This window comes from Schistosoma haematobium, chromosome 4 (assembly GCF_000699445.3).
Source record: "Schistosoma haematobium chromosome 4, whole genome shotgun sequence".
Taxonomy (NCBI): Eukaryota; Metazoa; Platyhelminthes; class Trematoda; order Strigeidida; family Schistosomatidae; genus Schistosoma; species Schistosoma haematobium.
The window spans coordinates 41,777,514-41,804,743 of NC_067199.1; the positions used below are offsets into that span (position 1 = coordinate 41,777,514).

Here is a 27,230-nt window from a genome sequence, read left to right on the forward strand (position 1 = left end):
AAAGGTCAACTGAACCAACATCGATGAATTTTAATTAAGCCTTAGTGATTAAGCAATATAATCAATTGAGATTTATAAAAATTTCGTGGATTAGATCATTAGAAGAGAATTTTGGAAAAACTTATAACTGGTTTTAATAGTTGGTGATAGTAATAACTGACGTTGAAAGGTGGTCAAATGTTTAATACACAATTAGTAAAGAAATTATTCATCGAAGTATTTCCATTAGTTTTTTCTTAACACATCGTATGTTATTTTAATAAACGTTATATGCGTAGCAACATATCCATAAATCATCATGATAAAGTAATGAATAGGGCATGCATAAATCACGCTAACCGTTAACGATCGGTAAATGAAGCAAAATAGTAATAACTTCTCTCAGAAAATAGCAAATAATATTTATGATTGGGTACTTTTCCAAACAGTAATTCTTAGTAGAAAAGAATTGTTTAGTTTTACCTGAATAATGGTGTCATAAATAAATGCAAGATTGTCAATTGTATTATTTTGCTAATCCGTTAAAAGAGTTACTTGTTTTTAACTGTACATTCTTTGTAGTTGAGCTGTTTAAAATTATGACAAAAAATACTTGTCTATGTAAGTAGTCATGTGAATAGATTATTGTGCTCGTCAATTGGGCTTAATATTTTTTGCACGTAATGTCAACAGCATATTTGCACTTTAAAAATCCCCATAGAATATTCTATATTGTTGAATAACAAGTTTTGACAAGCATTTGAAATATTGGTTGCATTAAGTGTAAAAGTACAGGCCTACGTCTGACAAAATAAACATCTATCTCAATTATACAGCTTTATACGAACAAAGTCATTTGTATCAAATGACATTTGGGTATACGTACGTTTAATGTCAATGTAATAATAAATGAACCCACTGCATCACCGGTTTCACACGGCGTCTGCGCAAGATTACAGATGTCGCATAGTCGGTTCTCTTCATCTTCTTCTTCATTTTAGATGTGCTGTTCAGTTAACTCTTTGGAGTTAATAGAAATTACTTCATCCTCATCGGTAATGAGCGGTTCATCCAAATCAACAGTGTTTTCCAATTAAGGTGATACATCTTCAACACTCGATGGGTCGTCTCCATGAAGTTCTTATTGTTTACTTGAAACAGGGTTGATGGTGGTCGAAAAGTATTAGACCATTTGTGTTTCCGTGGTAGAAGGTGGTCTTTGACGTATCTGCCAAACGTTTAATGTCGATAGATATTTGCTGAGTCATTCAGACGACGTAGGCTTGTTCATTTACACTTCATGAAACTGATATTTCAAATGCTTGTCAAAAATGGTTACATTCGTAATGTCTAGATAATTCAGGTTTCATATTACGGTTAACAATATTCACACATGACATTAAACACACTAGTTTTTATTACGACCAAAAAATTAATTTTTAAATACAGAACTACAAATAATTTGCAAGTGAAAACAATAAACCGTTTCAATGGGCTTTTAAAATTAACCGCATTGAAATCTAACGTTTTCTAATTCTCATTATGAATGACCATTTACAAAATAAACGTTTACTATATATTAAGTGCCTATTTCGGAAAATTTATTACTACTTTCATATACTGTCAAGGTCAGTTCATTAAATGATAGTCTACGATCGGTTCACCTGAATTATACATATTGCAACCAGTAATTTATCATGATGAATTATTGATATGTTGATTTGTTTCTCCGATTAACAGACCATGTGTTACTAAAAAATTTATGTACGCACTTCGGTATTAATTTGTTTATTAATTGGGTATTCAGCATTAGACAACCGACCGAATTCAGTAATAACTTTTATCAAATATTCAAACCGATTTTCAGTTCTTTTTTCCCTAAACTTTCTTTTAATGTGATACATATAAGCATTCGTGGGAACATAACTAACAACTTCAATTGAAGGTTGACATTAAATCAAAAATTTATCCTAATACACATTCACTAACAGTAGGATTGCACTTAAGTTGGTGTTATTTCCTTCAAAAGTCTAAATCTTTTTCAAGACTAACATTACACAAAAAGAATTATTCATTATCATTTCAAATGTAATAATCTAAATTCTGACATCCAATCACAGCACTTGATGCTATTTCGATTTTAACTAATCAGATTACGACCAATCACAAAATTATTAAAGGTGACAAAATTTTTGTTCATTTTCACTTCAGTACACACTTGCAAAACAAGTATACCAATCACCAATTTCTAAATTTGTTTATCATACCCTACAATTTTTTTAAAATGGGTGGTAGGGAATCATATTTGCCGGGCACTTAATATCAACCGAAACAGTGCGACCGCTCCTGTTATCTGGGACAGCAGCGTTCGATATTAAGCATTTTGCTTACCAAACTTATGGAAAGCGTCTGAATGCTCAAGATATTTTTAATATGCGCTACAAAGTGTTCTCACAGGCCAACCTTCCTGGTAAACAATGTGCCTATTTATGTTGTGAACGATAGATGATTACGCCAAAATAAAAGCTCACATCATGTCGTTAGGTGAGCGATTACAAATTAAATGAAGAAAATTGTCTGTTGTATTTTCTCTTCACAACTGATGATCAGATGAATTTGGCAACTCGTTTTTTTATGTTGTTGGTTTTGACGGAACGTACAAAACCAATAACGAGAACTTATATTTATATCAGGTAATGGCACTGGATATGAATTTTATGGCAATACCTGTTTGTATTGCATTTATAAGTCGCGAAACATCGACTTTGCTTTCTCAATTCCTGTCGTTCTTCCACCGGTCAATTAACAGTCGAGAGATGTTAGGCTTGTGACAGATGATTCACCTGCAATAGATGCTGCTATCACGCAGGTGTATCCGAATTCCTACCACATTTTGTGCCGTGTACACCTAATTCGCAATGTCATAAAGGGGGTACGTTTTTCGTTCCTTGACATTAACCCATTTACCGTCTTTGTAGAGGGTACGATCAGAAGTTATACAACTATTTTTCGCCTAATGTTCACTTGAAATGTGGAAAGGTAAATCAAAATCTACATCACGTTATTTTGTAGCTTTCACCATTATCTGTCGTTAATCGGAACATCAGACGGAACGTTTTACCGATATGTGAGAGATCACTTGCTGCCAAAAAAACAAAAGTGGTCAAATGCTTCCCGACCATCAGCGACGCTCCTTCAACAGAATAATACCAACTTCGTTGAGACAACACATCGAATTCTGAAGATGCATAAATTGAATAGAAAAACACCTGTCCATGCGAAGCTATGCTTCATTGGCTTTGTGCTTACGACCCATCATCTTACGTACGTAGAGTGCACTGTCCCATGCGCGGCGCTATAACCAACTCATAGTTACGCCTTCCTTCGGGAAAATCTGCACTGTTAAGAGTCAAGGTTTTTTTTAGGGCCACCCACAATTTGATTTACATTAATTTGTTTTAATCTCTTATTTCTATGGCAATGGTCAGGTGATGAAGCACTTATTGATGTCGAATAAATTTTGATATTCATTTGAGACTAATAATCATAATGCGATTATCGCTCATGTATTCGTAAACTTTTTTATAAGGTTTATGAAATATAAAATAAACGATTTCTTATAAAAGAATATCTCATCTAATGAACACTAATGTAATAATTTTAGATTCAAAATAATGTGATTGCCGTTCATGTATTAGTAACATATTTACAAATTATCTAACAATAGTGCATGTAGAATTTAATAGAAATATTGCAATATAGTGGAAATTGTCATTTTGTCGTTTGGTCAATGAATATATGGTTTTATTTATTAGTGAATATAATAAGATGATTAATGTGATTAAACGTCATACAGGTTTAAAAAGAAATCAGAATATTATCTTATTTATGAATAAAATGATCAGAATATAAAACAAGCTGAAACCAGAACTATTCGTACGTATGAAATATGTCTGATCGTTACCTTATTCATAAATACTCATTATATCACCTTATTTATTTTTACACCTCTATTAACTTTAATTACTGTAACAAAAACATTTTAATCACCAATTCATTTATTACATTGAAATAAAACTTCAGTATACCTAAATGTTAATTGATACTGTTGACCATATTCATATTCATCTGTATAATGGAGATAGAAATTCATTGCGTCAGACGATGTAGACTTGTTCGTTTACACTTAATGCAACCAATATTTCAAATGCTTATAAAAAATGGTTATTTTCGTAATATTTGGATATTTCAGGTTTCATATTATAAAGAACAATATTCACACATGACGAAAAATGTACATACAGTTTTTTATTTTTTCTCTATTATGCATAAACAAAGGGAACGGATGGTTTTCAAAAATCATTCTATACCTTATGAATAAGTAAACTTTGCAATGTCATTGACATATGACATTTACTAATTCATGTAAAAATCTTGCTAGACTGAACACTTAGAAAATATTTGCTATTGACAGTACGTGAAAAAAAACTAACTCGCACTTACCAAACCCAATCACCCATTTACATGACTGCTGAATTTATTATCATGATTATAAACTGCTGAACTACAAAGAATATACAGGTAAAAACAATTAACACTTTGAATGGATTAGCAATATAACACTAACACTGACAAAACATTCGCTGTTGACATTACGTGCAAAAAATATTAAGCCCAATTGACGAGCACAATAATCTATTCACATGACTACTTACATAGACAAGTATTTTTTGTCATAATTTTAAACAGCTCAACTACAAAGAATGTACAGTTAAAAACAAGTAACTCTTTTAACGGATTAGCAAAATAATACAATTGACAATCTTGCATTTATTTATGACACCATTATTCAGGTAAAACTAAACAATTCTTTTCTACTAAGAATTACTGTTTGGAAAAGTACCCAATCATAAATATTATTTGCTATTTTCTGAGAGAAGTTATTACTATTTTGCTTCATTTACCGATCGTTAACGGTTAGCGTGATTTATGCATGCCCTATTCATTACTTTATCATGATGATTTATGGATATGTTGCTACGCATATAACGTTTATTAAAATAACATACGATGTGTTAAGAAAAAACTAATGGAAATACTTCGATGAATAATTTCTTTACTAATTGTGTATTAAACATTTGACCACCTTTCAACGTCAGTTATTACTATCACCAACTATTAAAACCAGTTATAAGTTTTTCCAAAATTCTCTTCTAATGATCTAATCCACGAAATTTTTATAAATCTCAATTGATTATATTGCTTAATCACTAAGGCTTAATTAAAATTCATCGATGTTGGTTCAGTTGACCTTTCCTATAGAAATGATGTCGTTGTACTAGTGAACTGGTAGAACTACATTCGTCTACCGTAACTATATGACAAAACACTGAAACATTCTGAATACGTTTTGCATGTACTATTGTTAGACAGATTAGTGTTCATTAGATGACATTTCCTATACGAAATCGTTTACTTAAACTGTGTATTTGATAAAGCTTAAAAGAGTTTACGAACACGTAGGCGCTAATCACATAATGACTATTAATCTAAAATGAATTTTGATGGTTTGATCACTTGACCTTTGCTATGGAAATAAGGAATTGAAACAAAAGAATTTAAGTCAAATTGTGGGTGGCCCTGAAAAGGGCCTTTACTCGTTCTCTTAGCAGTTCCGAATTTCATGAACAATGGCGTTGCTATTATTCGATTATAGCTCCGTACATGAGACAATGGATTCCATGGACGTGTGGTGATGGGTCGTAGGCACAAAATAAATGAAGCATTGCTTCGCATGGACAAAAAATCCAGGTACTTCCATCAGCAGTTTCATGTGGCGGTTGCGCAAGATTGCAAATATCACAAAGTCTGTTTTCATATGCGTTTTCGTCATTGTCGTCGTCTCGTTCAGTGAACTCCTCTGAGTTCATCGAAACAATTTCTTCCTCGTCATTGCTTAACGTTGCATCTATATTGACGTTATTTTGATAGTTGGTAACTTACAAAATATGAAGGAAGGACATGGAGTGTTCACGAAAGTGCTTTATGAAAAATTATAATAACACTAATCAAATTACCTCGTTCGTCTACTCGGCTGTGAGGAACCGCTAGGTGTTCTACGGCCATTTCTCCAACATACAAATTTAATATACGGCTTCTAATGACTATGGAAACGAGAATCCCTCACCACATAATGGCTGTACGTGACTCTTTCATACGTTCTAATGGCGCTCTTCAACGCTTCAAGAGATTGGAACACTACGAGATAGAATGTGCTCAAGAACGAACAGGTTATCGGTTTCTGTGACAACGTGAGGAACGACGGAGCTCGTGCTTTGAATGTTACTACCGTCCATAATTGTAAGAAAGTGTGCTTTGTCGTCATGTCCTGATATTTTTATATTGATTTTAAGAAATAAACGACCGATTATATTGAACTTAAAACTTGTTATTTGATTGGACGAAACAGAATGAATTATTGGAAGATGTGGATGAAAAATTTTTTCAAAAGGGATGAAAAAAATGGCCGTGCAGTAAATGTTTAGCATAAAGATGGATGTCAGCATTTAGATAATCTGACAGGTGTCACGTGAGTTATATATCTCCCTATCCTTTTTATTATTACTGATTATTGGTTGTTCATTGTCGTTGGATTGTTTCGGGTTCTTATGCCGAAATTTATTTACGTTGTAGTCAAGCTGATTACGTATACTTGATCTGAGTTGTGTTGAAGTCCTGTAGAATAGACACTGGAAGGGAATCTAGTGTAGATAATCATTTAAGGTAAATTAACGTCCCATACGTGTAAACGTGAAAAACTAATCGTTATAGCATTAGACGAACTAAAACCGAGCGTTATAACACTTCGTGAAATACCGAAACCAGTAACTTATTATTTTTTGTGGGTCAACAAGCTCACCTTTAAATCCACAATTAGGAAATTTCTACTATCCAAGTTTTAGGAACTATATATATATATATATATATATATATATATATATATATATATATATATATATATATATATATATATATATATTCTGAAAAATCCAGTCAGTACACAAGATGGTCTGTCGAATTGTTTCAAACACTTTGATTACTTAGATACATAACTTAAATGATTATAAACATGGTATACAAGACCATAATGCACCTCAATAAATAGATTTCACTATTTGCATAACTAGTGTATTTTTGATGCAAAGTTGAGTAACTGACGCACAAATAATTGACTGTAATTTATGGACGGTGAGGAATGTATGTTACAATTTTGAAATCAAATAACAATTCCATAAAAAGACAGCCTAGTAACCCGTCATGACTTTTTTTTCAATTTTCTTTTTAATAGATGTATCTGTTAGAAGTAAGGTTCAGTTGTTAGATTTAAGATGTTTTATGATTTTTCATAATAAAATGATACCATCAGTGCGTTTAAGACTATACTTCTCAAAAACAGTTTACGTCTTGGTAAGAGAATGTTATCTAAAGACTATCAAATTGTGGTTATACATATTTTTTTATGATTGATTCACGGATTAAGCTACAGTTTTGTTTACTGATTATTTCGGTTTTTCAAGCAATCAATGTGAAGTAAGAAAAATTGTCTCTATGTTTGGTATAAAAATTGCTTTTTGATTAAGTAAGTAATTTCAGTCACCAGCATGAAATTTAATAAAAATAATATCTGCAAACACGAATGTGATTTTAAAGTAGAAAACATCTCAGGGAAAATGTTAGTTGATTGTTAACTACTGCTTCTAGGTGCAGATCGATTGGTATATTCTCACCACCATTCATGGTGTCTCTTAGGTGCTAAAAACGTTTAAAATACTATTCTTCGTCCTTGGTTTATATATCAATTTGTTGAAGATTACCAATTAAGACTACTTCAAAAATATTCACGTGCATACTTGGATACATAGTTTGTTTTTCAAAACATGACATTCATAACGTTGCATATTACTAATTTCTTCCTGGAAGACATAAGATCAATTCCATTTTATACATGGAGGTTTTCATCTAATCGTGAGTGAATGAATTTATATGATGCTGATAAATACTTTGTGCATCATAATTTGCCTGTATATTCTCAGTAATTTCACAGGAATCTCGGGCTCATAAATTTTTAGTTATGTTAGGTTATTCTGCATGTTTAATAAACTGAACCCCTCACAACTTTTCTTTGTTCCTAAAACTCAAACTTATTACATGGGAACGGACCTAGGACGATGGAACATAATATAATGAAGTTTTTTAACCTTCTGACTTCCGAGGTCTTCCAGGTATGTCTTATGTAATGAAAACGAAGATGAGACAATTTTATTGGATAAGATCGGTACACGTCAAGCATTATGGAAATTCGTCCATGTTACCTCATTTTGTGTGTATATTGGATGGAATAATATGTTAAAGGATTACGCGAAACTCTATAATGTCAGATTCATTGTTTAAAAAATCATATTTCAGTCAAATATTTGGTCCATTTTCTGTCATAATTCTTGATGCTATTTGAAAAAATCTATATGAATTCTCAAGTTCTATAGTCCCACTTAATTTTCTCAAATTAGATGCATATCACACTGATGGACTACCAATCAAAGCAACACAATGTGATCAACTATTTTTCAGTTCATCCTATATCACAATTCAAGATGATCATAACCAACAGATATCGCCTAAAAGCAGTAGTTTAAATCAACATCATAAGGGCAGTAATGAAGAATTATTTTCTTCACGTACAAAAACAAACGGGAAATTTTTCAGTCCTAATTATCCACAGTTTTATAAAGCATCGATGTTATGTAAATATTATTTTCTAGCTCATTATAATGAACGTATTGTAATCAAATTAAATCATGTGCAATTATGGAGTTACAAAAGGTTAGTTTTGATACTACACAACAACTTAGTATTTTTTTAACATTTAGATCAGAATATGTTTGCTTCCAAATAGATCCAAGATGTAATTGTGTAATGAATTTCTTATTAGTTTTGTTACTGACACCTCGGCCTACAAGTTTCAATAATAATTTATTTGCATTTTATTGGTATTGTTTGCTTGAATCTTCCCATTGATGTGTTAGGGCTGCAGTTGATCAGTCTCTTGACACATTTACATACTGTGTGTATTGCCATGATATTGACTTAATTCACAAGCATTCTAAGCAAAGATGGACAGTGGCTAGTAGTGGAATCCAGGACGCACGTTTCGTTCTATTTCCTTCTTTGATTCAATGTCAATAGTTCACTCATATGGCTAGTTAGCTCAATGGAATTATTGGGCCTTTTGATCTGAGCCAGTTTGATTGTAACTCTGATTACCTTAATTAATTTGTCTAGTATTTGAGTCGATTAAGTTTAACTAGTGTAACACTGTTCGTGAAAAAAAGGAAAATTATAACTAGATATTACCATTGAAACATGTGATATATTGGCACAATAAATTTCGAACAATCTGATCACACATATATTTGTTAAGAAAATTAATATATAAAAATAAAAGGTCAATTACATAAATGGAAGGCAAGAGGAGATAAAGATAATATGAAAGACAAAATAGAAACTCATTACTCTGGATAATAAGCTAATATTACTAGCGTAGGTTTAAGGTGAGAACGAAATGCTTTTGATTAGGTGTTTGAATATCTACCTAAATAGTTGCGAAAACAAATAAAATCAAACGACCCAATAAGCGTAGATGATCAACATTCATAATCCTCTATTGCGATTTGTGTGATGAGTTTCCACATTGTCTTTCATACTATCTTTATAATCTTTATTTCCTCTTACCTTCCATTTATGTAATTGACCTTTTATTTTTATATATTAATTTTCTTAACAAATATATGTGTGATCAGATTGTTCGAAATGTACTGCGTTGATATATTATGCAGTTCTGACAATCCTCATCTTATTACACTGACCAAGTTTATCAAAGGGAATGACTGGTTTAAACATTGAAATAGTTAATTCTCCTCAGATCATCCCTTTTTATAAACTATGAACTTTTGCGTAACTGACGGATTAATAAATCGTGATAAATGGATAACCTTAATTATAGACGAACCATGGTTTATCGTTACCATAGATAATATCGTCCGTTATAAATAAAATTCAAAAATGAATATATATTGAAGTTTGCTGATGATATCGAGAAAGACGATGTAAGCTTCATGATTAAACCATTCAGCTCAAAGAACAGCATCCTCAGTAATATATATACTCAGTGTTACCTAAGCTCAATAACTAGGAATAGCTCATTTCTATCGGAACAAGTTTACAAGAACTTTTGCTTGACGAAATTCTCACGGTGGAGTTCTGTTTATTCCCATTAAACATGTAAGCACTGAATCGTTTAGTGTCATGAGTTTCTCTTCCCCATCGGATTTGCTTCTGGTAACGCAGTATTTGCCAAAACAATCGATAGCCCATACAATGTTCCAATTCTTACCTTCAAATACCAATCAAACTTACGGGAAGAGTACACAAGTACCTACCACCAAAGAGCATTATTTAGAATTAAAAGTTCTTGTCAATATTAATGCATAAGTTTTAAAACCATCATGTATTATAAATGATAGATCTAAATTTGTCCATTACTGGGACATTTATGTTAAACATACTTCTTTTGGATACAGAGGTCTGGCTTTTTGATTCGAATAGCAATTGCTTTAGCCGTCTGTAGGATTCGCAGTCTGACGGAATTAGGTAGACTGCTGTTGACACGATAGATTATTGCAAAAGATTGCGCCATGTTTGCTGTATGCCCTGTTTTGACTAAATAGTTTTGAACGATAAAAGACTATATAAACATATGATGTTATCAGGTCTTGATTTTGTAACTCATCCGACACTGTTAATTTTGTATGTAAATGAAATTTACTAAACATTTTTTGATTAATGTTTTAACTTCAAGTTGATGTAGGATCATTTAAAAAAACTTTTAATGCACTCTATTTAACCACAGATTAAACCAGGTGTTGGACGCATTAGAAAATCACAATTAAATCACCTCACAGTTCACGATTTAGATGAAAGCTTGGAATTAGGGCTTTATTATAAGTAATGCAAACAGACTGTTTAATAAGTATGCGATGAAAATATATGTACCTGAATTTTCACCACACTAATCAAATCGAAACAGTTACATCACAATTGCATTCGAATATTTAGAGGTAGAAAAATATACATGAGAATATATGTACTAACCAGTTGTTTTATAAATTTACTAAAATAACAAAACAGAGAGTAAATTGAGAAGGTCAGTAGTCAGGCAATCATATATAGACAGTCCTGTAGAAACACAAATTAAGCTTAAATATTTGCTACAAAACCTAGATTCCTATTAGGTGTTTGAAATCAAACAGCAATAATCACAGACTGAGTTAGATTTCGTCTTAGTCTACATTCTTCAGAAAGATGCATTTGGGACATTAAGAGAAAGGATACTCTCCATATAATCTTCATCTGCGTCATCAGGTGTCATAATTAGAGACGCTGTCAATGAGCTATTCAGGCAATGACCGAACTCCTAATGTGATATTCATCCATATTTTGATGCTGTTATTTGTGCTGTTTCGTATTATTCTGCTGAAAAATAAATTGAGTTCTCTCTCTTTATCTCCCCCCTCCCTGTCTACAGTTGTCATTACACCTCAAAACGTGATACAATTCATTTTCATGAAATCACTACTTCATTATTTGATTTAAATTACTCTTCATTTTTTCAATTGGAAAAGATTATCCAAAACCCAATTGTTTATGAATTAAAAAAACAATTATTGTTCTTATGTGGTGATAAAGAACAAACTATAATTAGCTCAGATAATCGATTTATGATGCTGACTTTACAAACACATGTAGACAGTGTTGGAGCTCGTGGATTTGAAGGAGTCTATCAATTTTTAAGTAAAGAAAGGTTATCTTACAGTCAAGAAAATCATGATGATAAGGACATATATAAACATATCGATAAAGAACTATTTCGAGATCCAACTACTAAAGGATTCATGAATACTGAAAGTAAGTATTTCTGCTGTTATAGTTCTAATTAACAACTGTCCAAGGATTGAGAATTTTTATTTGTGTTATATCTAGAGCTTATATTCATGATATGCCGCGTATAACTGGAACTCTAGAACTCTTCCGAGTCGTAAACGAGAAGACAGAAGACTAGTGAAAGGAATGTTATTCCAGACAGTGTCAATTATAGTACAAAACTGTCATGTATTTGTAGTTTTTAGTTAAAACGAAATCATCATTATAGCTATCCACTCCGCACACAGGGGGTTATTAGCATTGTCAAATCGGGAAGCTACATGAAGGGATTCTAAAATACTCTTCCAAAAGATGATTGGATGGAATACCTTCGTCTCTTTCTGAGCTTCTTACAGCATCCTCGAGTTCACCCGTGGACCGTCCTTACAATTTGAGAGTACGGTTTACATCACAAACTGAATTTAATTGCAGAATCATTAGAAATTTTGGAGTTATTGTTCCATGGTTCCGTAGAATAGTACTCCTCAGTTGTATCCAAAATTTTATAAAATATACCGGTCGAGAAAGACATACACTCTACCGATTCGTTATTTAATAATTTCATTGATTGACGTCTAAGGTTTAATTTGTCAGCCAAATACAGTTTCAGAACTTATAAGTTGAAATTATGGATATTTATGTTACTAGTTTTCAAAGCCTTCGGGAGCTTTCAAAACTGTTAAAGAAGAAGTAGCAGTAGTAGTAGCAGTAGTCGTAGTCCTAATCGTAGTTCTAGTCGTAGTCTCAGTCGAAGCAGTAGAACTTTTTTCAATCTCCACAAATGCTCAAGACTAAAAAAGAAGTTTACCGTTTTGATTAAATGTTACTCACTGAACAACATATAGTACAGAAGAACAAAAGTGATCCCTGTCATGTTTCTTTGCATTTCCGGAAGCTATTTGATTCCAATTTTACCATTAGTTTGAAAAAGAGAAATCTATTTTCTTCAAATTTGTTAATAAACTGGCATGAGAAAGAAACTACTCAATCGCTGCTGTTTCCTGCTCTTGCTTTTTATACTCATATGAATAGAGTGAGATAGAGGGTAAGTGTGAATTTGGATAGTCTTTCGTTATAAAGAATACTGAAACCCATCGTTGTTCAGTTGTTTTGAATTAACCCATTTCTGCTAGCAAGTCAGCTAGCTATTTGATTTCATGTCTCATCGTAAAGTCATGAAAATTCTTATTTGGTTTTAACTATATATAATATAGCGTTAAATGAGTTAGAAATAAACGTAAGCACATAAAAAGTTTTCGAAGCAGTAAAATGAACCCTTCATTTTACTTAAGATTTCAGTGCTTCTGTGTTAGCTACAATAAGTTTTAAGTTACAATCAATAAGCTTAGAAAATAGGTGGGATTGATATGTTATTGGCCGTGAAATGGTGATAATTGTTTAAACAAGGTAACATAATAACAAGAATTGGGCTTGCAAATACGATAGTACTTATTGTGGTTGTGATTATCGTATAGTTGTAAGTGGAAAACTAATGTCATGTTATAAAGGTAGTAACTTTATATTTAATACTTTTCTCGATTAAAATAGGTGGTTAGATACTAAAGTGATACAGATTAAAATTAATTTAATGGATGAGGGGTAAAATCGTTAGATTCCATAAAGAATGCCTAATTAGGTTGTTAGTCAATTATTTTTAAAGCTTATTTTCCACTTCATATTCACATTTTACTAAGTGCCTGAAGTTTGAGTTGGTAGAAGTCTTTCTTACTATAAAGTATAAGTTTCTATTCGGTGTCATTCATTGAAAAATTATTTAGAAGCCATGGAAAATGCTGAGAACACTTTGACTTGTCACCACGTATTTAAATTGTTCTGATAAACTTGATGAGAACAGCCGATTATTTTTAGAAATAAATTTGATTATAGTTACTGGTTCCTTAAGCTATTTAAGCGTTTCTCTCAGATGTTTCTAGAATCTCAAAATCTCCTATGTTTCACCTTTGCTTCGTATATAATCCAACCTTTAAAGTACAACTCTCTTTGTATTTCTTTGCATCCGTTTTCGGTTCGCAGTTCCATGATCGAATATTTCAGAAGGTTAGAAATTTAGTGCATAACGTATTTACAGTACAAGACGTATACGCTTCAAGAAACGTATTCAGAAAATTATTTATCTACATTATTGTGATATACATGGTTTCGAAAATATGTGTAAATTCTTGACTGAAATTGGACTGCTATTCAGTGAAATATACCGATTTAGTAATAGTCAACACACTATCTATGATGCCTGAGAGCTCTGTGTTGATTTTTTTAATAAATTTGTTTCCTAAGCTACTGAGTCTCATATTAGTAAAAAATGGTTGTTCGATTATCCCTAGTATTCGATGACAAATCTCTATGATTCTCTGATCTTTTTATTGCAGAGAGAATTGACTGACCTACACAAAGATAAAACAGATCGAAACGCAGGACGTATGATGGGAATTCAATCGATCATAGGTTATGCCAACATAGTTTTTATTAGAAAAAAGCAAAAACCACACGTTTATCGTGAACTGATGAAATACTCAGGGTTCTACAAATTATTGACACGTTGATATAGTAAATTATATCTCCAACTGTTTTTAGACCGCGTTTATATCAAAAATACTGTTTTAGCATATTTAGTCTTTGGCTAGCAGCGGAATCAAGGATGTATATTTCGGGCTTATTATATGGGTAAACCAATATCCCAGTGCAGATATTGGTATTGGGACTTGAATACCTAGTACTTATCCCTTCAAATCCCAGTCTAAATATATTATAAAGTGTGACGAAACGCTATACTCATTGTTTTCTCATATGAAATACATGTGGCTACAGAGACTAATCAACCAATGTTCGAAACACCCTCAACTATAGATTACAAATTTATACTACAAACCTGCAGGTTTTTTCGATGTGGCTTGAACCAAAACTTGACGTAAAATTTCCAAGCAAATAGTTTTAGAGAGAGATGTTATGAAATGAACATAATATACATACTCGTGAATACGAAGAAGAGTAAGCCTCAATCATCAAACTGCTTTACATATACATTGACTTAATTTATCACTGTAATTATTCATTACTGCAGGCCCTTTATAGGTGGATGATCACGTGGATTAACTATAAATATCGCGTATAAGTGATGAAATATAAATCCTCAGTATTTAAAGTATTCTTAATTAGCAAGAAAAATGAACTAAACCGTGAACACATTTCAGTAGACTTTATTGGATAGGAAGAAAAGTGTGTGGATATGTACACAACATTTACTGAATAAAAGAAGCAACAAAGTATTTTGTTGATTTTACTAGTGTACAAATACTACGGTAATCTTAGGTGGTAATACATTTTTATTTTTTACCTGAGCGAATTCAAATTTCAGTGGATTTCAGGTTTTGTATTCAGTAATCTCTGAAGATCAATTCATTTAACCCATCGATCATTAACGTAGTGTAGTGTGATGCCTAATAAATCTTCATCACAATGGCTTATCACTGTTATCTACAGTGCTATATACAAATAATTAGAATATAACTTTTTAGCTATGTTCCAGATTGTAAATTTAAGCTTTAAATCATATCCAGTCGTGCGAACTGTTTTCCCTAATAAAATAGTTTGTTAATTAATGAATATCTCATCACCAAGTACATAATAGATGAGAATTTCATTTATAGAAGCTGCAGCGCTTGAAAATATATGGTTTTAATTGTTCGATGAGCAATTGGTTCAGTATTATCTGGTGATGATTATCAGATCCTGTTTTAGTGATTGAATGGTGTTCTTATTGTTCCAAAACTTGATAGTGCTGAATTCGATAACATATACGTAGACATTTGAACGAACGTCGATAACACGTCTTAACCAAAACGAAGCACTAGTTCATGAAATCCCTGTCTACATATCTGACCTATTTTATTAGGTATATGTTGTGACTTTATGTCCGGCTTTTTATCACGTGACTTATCCGCCAATCAAATACGACTTATACAATCTTGTTGCTGTGCCAAACCAAAGACGTTCGACCGGTATGAGCAGCCTAGCGTCCTTATTGGTCCTATGTCCGCCTAGCCCGTCCACTTGAGTCCAGAACATCAATACCAGCTTCCACTATGCGAATCGAATCGAATCATTTATTTCAAACATACTGGGTTTATGTATCAACCAAACAGACCGCAACGCACCATAAAATAGGAAATACCATTTATACACAATAAAGCCAAAAGGTGGCTGTGAACGTGGGAGGCAGTAGTTAATAAGCTGAGCATAATTTAGGGACAGTAAACCGTATAATAACAATTTATAGGTCAAAATGAAGCTTATAATAAGAGGAATATGAATACACATAATCTAATAATTGAATAATTATACCATAAGAATATATAGATAATTTTAGTCAATTAATGTCTCATAAGTTACTCGTGATTTAATCTTCGCTCGGATATAACAGTACAGACGACCTGGTCGTGACCATAGGTTGGAGACGTTGAGTCAGTAACATTTGCGCAAGTGCATACAATCTTTGTCTTATTGTGTACTTTTAACTCTACAAATACAATGTCTCTAATTTTTTTACCATTACCGACACCACAACTATTTCTACAACTTCGATATTCATCTTGATAATTCCACTTCACCATGTCTGATTTGCGGTATTAATTTGATTGGTAGCATATATTTTCTATGTTTTGTCACGAGCATATGACAGAGGATTCTCAAATGATAACAGATTGACATCAGCCTAAATTAACTACTGATCAGCCGGTATTTATCTTAATTGCTTTCCATTAAGAATTCACTCATATGACATTTTCTCAATTGTGCAACTTCCTAGAAATTTGGTTTACATTTACTCATACAAAAACTTATTTCAATTCAGATAAGAAAACATAAAACGAACAAAAAATCAAACAATCACAGTGGTATTCATTGATTCACTGAACAAGAGCATATGTTATGTATTTTATTTGTTAGTTAGTTAATGAGAGGTGACAAAAAGAATTATTGATCATGAGAAAAAAGCTTTACTTTCTTTCATTTTCGTAGTCATCATGGTAAATTGTAAGAAATGTTTGACAAAAAGGACATATGTAGGGTTGTCATTGCAAAACACTATTTTATTCATAGTTAATCGAAAATTGATAAAATGGTGTGTAAACAGTGTTGAATAAAAAATTCATGTTGATTGTTATACTTTACTTTATGGTTTTTTTCTCAAGAATAACTATTTGTGTTAGAAATCTACTCATTTTTTCAACTGCACATTACTATAAATGATGCGAATAAAGCTAACCCATAGTCATCTTGTAGTAGATTGAAGAACAGTTTCAAAACACCTGGGATAGCATTGCCTGAACATGAATCACCAACGCTGACGTAGAAATCAAAGGTATGAGATATGGGATGATTATATAAGTAGAATAAATACTATTGTTGATGAGATGATTTGATTATGAACAAGGTTATCGCTAGTCCTGTTAGAGGTATATGGGCTGTTATTAACTCCGTTAAAAGATAATTATTTCCGATAGACATGTAAATAAAGTTGGATTGGGCATAGTTTCGATGACGTGGGAGCACGATCACGGAGACCAGAGGACTATAGCTCATGATCAGTTACCTAAGGACTTTATATTATTACTTACTTACTAACTTACTTACTTCGCCTGTTACTCCCAATAGAGCATAGACCGCCGACCAACATTCTCCAACACACTCTGTCCTGGGCCTTCTTTTCTAGTTCCATCCAATTCTTGTTCATTTTTCTCATGTCTATTTCCATTTCCCGGCGGAATGTGTTCTTTAATCTTTCTCTTCTTCTTTAGAATTGAGGATTTCAAGTAAGGGCTTGCTTTGTAACGCAGCAGGCTGTTTGCCTCAATGAGTGTCCTATCTACTTCTAGCGCTTCTTCCTGATATCTTCCTCCGCTGGAGTCTGGTTTGTTCTCTCACAGTAGGTTGTTGCTGGTAGTGTCTGGTCAACGGATCCAAAGTATTTTACGTAGACAGCTATTATTCTGGATGATGGTTCTCGTAGTTCTCCAAGTTTCCGCCCCATACAGTAGAACTATCTTGACATTTGTATTGAAAATCCTGCCCTTGGTGTTGTTTGACAGTTGCTTTGAGTTCCAGATGTTCCTCAGTCGTAGATATGCTGCTCTTGCTTTACCGATCTGCGCCTTCACATCTACATCAGATCCACCCTGTTCATCAATGATGCTGCCCAGATATGTGAAGGTTTTTTCATCTTCCAAATCTTCTCCGTCAATTGTGACTGGATTGGTGCATGCTGTGTTGTATGGGAGAATCTTGCTTTTCCCTTTGTGTATGTTGAGACCTACTGCTGCTGAGGCTGCTGCTACACTGGCCGTCTTCTCCTGCATTTGTTATTGCGTTTGCGATAGAAGAACCAGATCATCTGCGAAGTATAGATCGTCCAGCTGCATTCTAGCTGTCCACTGTCCCGTGCTTCCCCTCAGGTGTTGACGTCTTCATGATCCAGTCGATCACCAGGAGAAAGAGAAAGGGTGAGAGTAAGCAACCTTGCCTAACACCGGTCTTTACTTCGAACAACTTTGTGAACTGTCCTCCATGCACGATTTTGCAGTGTAATCCATCATATGAGTTCTGTATGATATTGACCATCTTCTGAGGCACGCCGTAGTGTCGAAGAAGTTTCCATAGTGTTGTTCTGTCCACGCTATCAAATTGCTTTTCGTAGTCAATGAAGTTGATGTAGAGTGATGAATTCCATTCAACTGATTGTTCCACAATTATCCGTAGAGTTGCGATTTGGTCTGTACACGATCTATCCTTACGGAATCCAGCCTGTTGGTCACGAAGTTGGGCGTCTACGCAGTCCTTCATCCTGTTTAACAATACCCTGTTGAAGACTTTTCCCGGTATTGAGAGAAGAGTAATGCCCCTGTAGTTATCACAGTTGCTGAGATTGCCTGTCTTCGGTATTTTTATCAGAACTCCTTCTTTCCAGTCTGTTGGTGCTTGTTCCTCATTCCAAGTCTTGCTGAAGAGAATGTGAAGTATCCTTGCAGTTACCGCTACGTCTGCTTTCAGTGCCTCTGCTGGGATGTTGTCCGGTCCTGCTGCTTTGCCACTCTTGATTTACCTGATGGCCATACTGATTTCTTCAATTGTTGGTGGGCCAACATTGATTGGGAGGTCCGTGGGTGCTGCTTCGATGTTGGGTGGGTTCAGTGGAGCTGGTCGACTCAAGAGTTCTTTGAAGTGTTCTACCCACCTGTTTTGCTGTTCTCCAATGTTGGTGATTACCTTTCCTTCCTTGCTTTTCACTGGTCGTTCTGGTTTACGGTAATTTCCAGCGAGTTTCTTTGTCGTGTCATACAATTGTCTCATGTTTCCTTCTCTTGCAGCCTTTTCCACCGTCGTTGTCAGATCTTCCACATATTTACGTTTGTCGGTTCTGATGCTCCTCTTCAATTGTTTGTTTACTTCTGTGTATTCAGCTTGTGCCTTGGCTTTTTCTGCTCTTGTTCGGCTTGTATTGATTGCTGCCTTCTTGTTCCTCCTTTCTTGAATCTTATCCAGTGTACCAACAGTGATCCATTCCTTGTGACCCAGAACCCCATGACATGTTGAAGTTGCTCTCCCTAGTAGTTCCTTCTCCGTTGAGTAGATCATGAAAGGCCTGGAATCTATTGCTGAGGACTATCTTGAATTTGTTGAGTTTGTCAGTATCCTGAAGAAAGGCCATATTAAACCTTTGTGCTGTTGTCCGCCCCATTGTCCGGTGCTTCTTGAGGTTCAATTTCATCTTGGCGACCAGCAAGTGGTGATCTGATGCTATATCAGCTCCTCTCTTGGTTCGCACGTCCTCCATCGTCCTCCTGAACGTTTTGTTGATGCAGATGTGGTCGATTTGGTTTTGTGTAGTGTGATCCGGTGAAGTCCATGTGGTTTTGTGTATGCGTTTAAGTGGGAATATAGTGCCGCCTATGACCAGTTTATTGAAAGCACATAGGTTTGCAAATCTCTCAGCATTTTTGTTCGCTTCTCTCAATCGATGTCTTCCCATGATAGCTTCATATTCAGTGTTGTTCATTCCAACCTTGGCATTGAAATTTCCCATCAAAATGGTCGAATCTTTTGTTGAGAATTTCTCAACGATTAACCGCGGCCTATCGCAGAATTGGTCTTTAACGTCTTCATTGTAATCGTTGGAAGGTGCATAGCACTGGATAACGTTCATTAAGATACCCTCTTTCTTTGTTTTGAAGGAGGCTTTGATGATCCTTGGTCCATGAGATTTCCATCCTATAAGTGCATTTTGTGCTTGTTTGGATAGCATCAGTGCAACGCCTTATATATGTGGAGCATTTTCTTCTTCATGACCGGAGTATAACAGGGGCTCCCCTGAAGCTAGTCGTTGTTTTCCAACCTGCGTCCAATGTGTTTCACTGATTCCAAGCACCCTCATGTTGTGTCTTTTCATTTCTGCAATAACTTGGCTGACTCTCCCGGTGTCCCACATTGTACGAACATTCCATATACCTAAATAAATGGTTGCTCTGGTTGTCAGAGGGGGCACCAGCCTCGTGACTTCCGTAGGAACTCAGCTTTTACCATAAGACATCATAACTTTTCTAAATGAAGATCTTCTAACTCCCAGGGCAGAGTTTAAATAGTTTGAATAATTTTTCCTGGTTAGCGTTTTTCTAGCGAATTCGTTTCCTATGGGATGGGGTCGGTAACCCCATGCCCAAGCCTCCTCCTTTATCCAGGCTTGGGATGAGCAGTAGCCACAGATGGGGTCCAGACGGAGTTATGGTTAGACCAATTATTTCAGGTCACATTGGAATGTAAACTGAGACCTTAATTAATGTTGATGCCTATGGCCGTGACGTAAATCTATAGATTTTTTGAAAACTGCTTATGCTAGTTGAAAATATTGCATTTTTATTAGAGCAGTCTTTGGTGCAAACGTTTTTTTGAAATTGATTGATCACTGAGTGGTGAACAATGTCATGTATGTCAAGTCCTTATTAATTCAGATCGAATGCTATCAACCATGATGCAATGTGGCCACCAGTCTAGGTGATTCGACACTGCGTGCACTATTGTGAGATTAGATGGTGGTTGGAGGTCGTCGACAGGAAACCCTGGACCCGGGTTTCGTGCTACTTGTCACTCGTCAGCAAGGTAAACTTGACTTGACACACATGACACCACCCAGTGACCAATCAATTGTGATTCCATCTCAGTCCTACAGGAGGTTAGTCACGACTCGGATAGCTCAGTGGTAACGTCTCTGACTGTGAAGCTGGGTGACACGAGATCGAATCCGCCAGGGAGCATCAGTTCCCTGAATATTACAGGTACACCTTGCTGACGAGTCCCATGTATCGCGTAACCGATGTCCAGGGTTTTCCGTCGACTACCTCTAACCACCGTCTAGTTTATTTTTTTACTACACAGATTTACACATACTACCAGTGTCAAGGAATAATTATTTGTAAAACGTCTAACAATCTTGTCATTTGAGACTGTCCATTTTTAATGAAGAATCTAGAAAGGCGTTTTATCTTAATGTGGAACTTCTCGATGATAAGAAGCACCAATAGCAACAGAGATAGGTCCCAATAAATTCAGAGAGTGCAGCGAGAGCTTGACTGTCAGACTACACCGGTTTAAACTTCCAGTTTTGGTTAGTTTTCTTCATCATCTGTTGTCAGTAGTGATCCCTGTCATATTCCCATTGAATATGAATTCCGCTAGTAGCGGCTTCGCACTCATGATGAACTACTGTTGAACTCACGATTATCGTACAGCTTCAGTTATAGGTATCACGAAAACGACATTTTTTCGCTGAAGTTTTTCTTTTTTACAGTACGTTGCGGTTGTGTATACCGTCACGTTCACATTTTACATCACCAGCTGAATTTAGATATACATGAGACAGTTGTCACCAATGGGTCATGGCCGTACAAAATCTTGAGTTGACCAAAATTATATGCACAATGCAGAAGGGTCTCATACTATGATGAGACAGTTATTTATTACATCCTAGTTTGGCATGCTTATTGAGCTACAATATGTCATAATAGGTCCCATACAAGGGCAAAATGGCCGATCCGTAGTTCCAGGTTTTCAATGGTGGTCTAGCTTAGGTCGACACGTGGTTTTAACTGTGAAAATTTAGAAATCATCATAAAACAGAAATGCCAATATAACTCTTACTAGTTATTGTGTCATATGTCAATGTTTTTAGCAGTCTATTTCAGCTTTTTATTTATAAAATAGTATTTAAAAACATCATAATTACCAGGTCTAGCTTCAATTTTCGGAATCACAAATAACTTTATTTACATTGAATAAGTTAGTAGCTGTTTGAACTGAGTACCTTAATGAATGACGTGTTGCTATTTGAAACTATATGTACTAAGTGTGATGTTAATTGTGGACTGTAACATTAAGATTCGGGTGTACATCCAATCCAAAGGAAAAAGAAGCACAAATCTTGAATTCCACTCATAACCATACTTCAAATATACTTGATCATAATGATTATTTTTTGAACAATTTATTAGTTTTACCTATGAATTACGTCATTGAATGTAAAATGTACATCAAAAGTGAATCGTAATATCAGATACTTTAAATGAGATTCCAGTAGTCCCATAAAAATCTAATTATCTTCTACGTATTTGCAGATACAACTGATGGTTTCCGTGATTGTCGTACAGCTCTCACTGTATTTCTGAATGATATTATCACAGTTCACTTCCCACAGAAAACTTTTAAGACATTCGAAATCATTTTCAATCCTTAAAAACATCAAACTTTTGACATTAATTAGACATCCGTACACGAATATCTAACCGATTATATTTTGCAATTATTGGTGAGTTATTGAGCGATGTTCACACAAAAACATTCATACAAAGGGGCACCAAATACATACGCACCACACAATATTAGTGATTTATATGAGGGCCATCCTAAAGTCATAATTTAATTGAAAGATTGCTATTCCTCGGTTGTTTATGCTAAAATTCACATGACTTTTTCCCCCTAATGTGTTGGGGTGATCTAGAAAATTTCTCGCAAAAGACAAGCAAGTATCAGGAAACACTGAGACGCATTTCATCCAATCAACGTTCACTTGAAGTTTTAGCTAGAAATATCAATGGAGTGAAACGTCACATGTAGAGGTTCTGATTGACTGATTGCCATTCTACTACTATGTTTAGTAGCATTCCAGAATCTTCGAGCAATCCAAGGACATTTAAAATATTATAAAAGCCCTATATTTTCTGTATTGAGCCTTGGAGTAAAGTATTTCTCGCATACTTTTCGTCTTCTCGCTGGTGTTCAGTTTGCTGTATAGTTCTAGCTTGGGGTTACAAGAATAGCTTAGGAACCGAACATAGCGTTCGATTTGCAAGGTTTATCGATGTTAAGCCCATCATCAATTTCCATTATCCATCATAATGTTATGAATGATTGACATAGCTTATCAAACGAATACCGACCAGATTGAAGAGTAATTAATGTTATACAGTCATTTGATCGATTGTTGTCAGAAGTAATTTGATTTCGGATAATAAAAATAAATGTTTGTCAGTTAGGCAGTGGTTGCTGTATAAACCAAAATATTCTATGTAACTTAAATGAAGCTAAATTTAATTCATGGGCGTATAAAAGACAAAATTTTCGGATTTCATTAATAAGTGGATGGAAATTGGAAGCTCAACTACTGATTTAAATGAGAAAAAAAATGATGAGATGAAATCTACTTGTTATGGTTGGATCTTAACTAGGATTCATTAGCTGTTTTTTGAAAAGATCAATCTATTCCTACCTATTTTGGATTTTATGTTGATTAAGATGAATAATGAGATTAAGATTATTGTTTACTGCTTGATTTGTTCAACACATTTCAGCAATCATAACATCTACATACACGCATACTGTGATTTGATCACATTTAAACTCGAATGACTCATTCAGAATATAAACAAAGTCAAAACTTAGACACTGTTAGATAAACGTTTAATCCATAGTCATTTTGATATTAATTATCTCTTTAGACTTCTGAATTATCTTTTACTGAGTCCTTCTGTGAGCCACTTATTTATACTCAGAGTAATTTTCTTCAGTAAGTGACTTGTATACTTAATTCAACATGTAGAATAGTTATGGGTACAAAATCTACATGGAATTAATACTATTGCCAAAGGATTCCCAGGATACTGCTGAATAAAATCACTTTCGGAAATATTCAATGCAAACTTAGTGTTTTTATCATTCACTAGTGTTACATCTTTGATGTTTTTACCCAATAATATACAGGAGGGAATTTGTTTCGATCTAGGTTAAGGCCTTGGTACGATAGGCTGACTTGTTTTAACTTGAAGCTGGAAATGTGTGAGTTTGAATCAAGACCAACTGCCTTGGGCAGAGAGACGAAAATTCTATCACCTGATCTGTTGACAAGCGAGAAAGCGAGAGAGAAGACTAGTCAACTGGAACACCACTCGATTTATTCCTGATCCTTAATTCAGATAAAGGTAAAAAGAACATGAATAAATCGATGACAAACACGACCACAACGCATATACATTTAGGAAAATACAATCATGTCCAAATTGGACATTGACGTAGAAAAATGGAGTACAAAAGGTTACGTCTAAATTACAATGGCTTTGAAACAGAAAAGGGTATGACAGTGAACCATTCATCAAACGAGTGCTTATGGTTTGTATAATAAACTAGGGACGAAACTAAATATTATTGCTCTACAAGCTTTGAATCAAGTGAAATAACCTCCCTAAAATTAGCTTCTGTTGTTTGTCATGGCTCCTTTGTTCATGTCAAATAGACGCTCAAAGAAACTCATCTACATAAAAAACAAATTACCTTGATTAACCATTTTGATATGGATACCTGTCTTTTGGCTTATTTGGAGCTGGGTAAATATTTCATGCATTAAAGAATATTTCCTGACTTGTAAGAAAGTACCTTTCAGTGTAGCTTAGTGGAGGACAGTGCAGAAGTATGCAATCTTTCATTACGGAACATAATCATAACCAGGTAGTATTAGACTCATTATTTGAAACTATTTATTCAACTTAGATAATTTTGATTTGAACCGTTTTCCTCCTCAAAAGAAGAGTGAACCAAATTTCCTAGGTGAAGCATTAAGATGGTCTTAATTTCAGTTGGATGAAATAGGGTACAAAGATATATAATTCTCCATGAAACTTAATTGATTTTAATTAAAAGACTAATATTTGAACGAAGAATATCATTTTCGATAAATTCTCTTCAGGTTCTAAAACTATATATCCAAATTAATAATCCGAAAAATGGCCAGGTTAAGAGCAAAGTACATCGTTTAAAGTATGTGAATTTAGCGTTGTCAGTTCAATTGTTATCTTTATTAACAAAACTTCGTATTTATCGAAAATAGTACTCTTCGTTCAAATATTAATCTTTTAATATGATGGGGATCTTTACATGATTTTAATTATTTTATTAGATTTTAACAAATTTTATTATGAATTATTTGTATTGCAGTAATTTTACTGTATGCTTGTTAATCTGTGCATTAACCATTTTCTTTGTTAGTTGATTCGTCAGTTCAAAAAAAGACTAATCAACAAATAAAACACATCTGGATGAATCCATCGAAACTTCAAGGAACAATAAAATCTCCGAATTATCCATCATTTTATCCACAGAATTGTAAACTATTATACATTATTAATATACCTGAAAAGAGATTGCTTCGATTGAAATTTTCAGATATTCAGTTAGGAAGTAACATACCGAGTACCAAGTAAGTTGGTCTATATATGTCGTGTTTTATTGACCAGTGTGATTACCGAAAATCTACTAAGTTGTAGTTGTTCTTGATGACTGGAGTTTCAAGAACTGTCTAAGACCACTTGATAAAGAATAAAAATAACTGAATTCTGGCCACGGTTAATGTTCACATTTTTTTAATGGTGTACACAGTATTTGGAGGTAATAAAATATCAAAATATATTCTGAGGATGACTAGACAGGATCCCAACTCAGTTATCTAAAAGCACTGCACTTGCCTAGAGATCTGGAGGTCCTGGGTTCAAAGACGGGAGTATGGTGGGTTTGTGGAAATTGCTTAATTTTTCTATTTTGAATAACTAACTCATCTTAGCTAGGCAACCATTTATAATCAAAAAGCACTGGACAACCGTTTCATTCTATTATGGCATTACTCAGTATTGGGGGATCCACAAACATACCGCCGAGTATCGGGTCCAATGTAGCTGCGGGCACCTAACCTTTAGACTACTGAAAAAGCGTCCCATGGTGTATATAGCCACAGTATTGCGCGACTCTATCTCATTGTATTCAGTGTCTTTCTTACCCACATTCGACATTTCTAAACTCCATTGGTTACTGCTTCTCGCTAGAACTCTTAGGATTGCACCTTCAAGTTAGTCACTGGTGAGCACATCACTGTTATGAGTAGAGGAGGTTTAGAGAGATCATTGAATACTGATTCATTAGTCTGAAGGTTAGGCACCCGCAGCTAGACTACAGGCTCTGGGCTCATTACTGAGTATCCCCATATTAGGACAAGACGGTTGTCCAGTGCTTCCTGACTAATGGTTGTCCAACTAATTTCAGTCAGTGATATAAAATATGGAATAAATAACTGACCGTCAAGGCGTGAGGTAATAAGTGTAGGATTTATTTTGACTACATATATCATACTGAAAATTCTGCGCTAAACGTCAACAACTTTATCTGTTTTTGTGTAATAACATAGAAATTACTTCCAGATTATGTGAAGAGCAAACCACCATTTGAATTAAAATAAATGAGGCACATGAATGATGACTTATCACGTACGTTGACGTTGTTGGCACAGTCATCCGTATATCAAAAGCCGAAAAACTCATATAAAAAATATGGATCGTTTTTATAACAAAACCACACGCTTACTAACAAAATGTTTGGGACGACAAAAAAACCTGACTAAAATTCACGTGAAACCTAACTGGTTGTAGTATTCAAATTTCATAGATCATTCACTAATCAACAAAACGGAAAATACGCACTAATGAGAAAATTCTAAACATAAACGAACAAACACTAATTCGCTGGTGAAACATTTCAAATACATGTGACTGAAAGAATAGAATTTTCTAATCCTGATTGAGCATTGAGTAGCTACTAATATCATGCTTATCTAGTCT

At 34.2% G+C, this 27,230-nt stretch overlaps 1 protein-coding gene across 1 annotated transcript in view; it reads left to right on the top strand.

Annotated features, from left to right (window-relative positions):
* The window catches only part of SOL-1 (CUB domain), a gene marked incomplete at both ends in the record, with an annotated part of 51,170 nt that overhangs the window by 18,610 nt on the left and 5,330 nt on the right, over positions 1-27,230 (top strand). Inside the window, 3 exons of the mRNA XM_051219395.1 lie at positions 8,547-8,859; positions 11,621-12,000; positions 25,612-25,822. Of these exons, the coding sequence (XP_051067043.1) occupies positions 8,547-8,859; positions 11,621-12,000; positions 25,612-25,822 (904 nt within the window). The remainder of the gene's footprint in view (positions 1-8,546; positions 8,860-11,620; positions 12,001-25,611; positions 25,823-27,230) is intronic.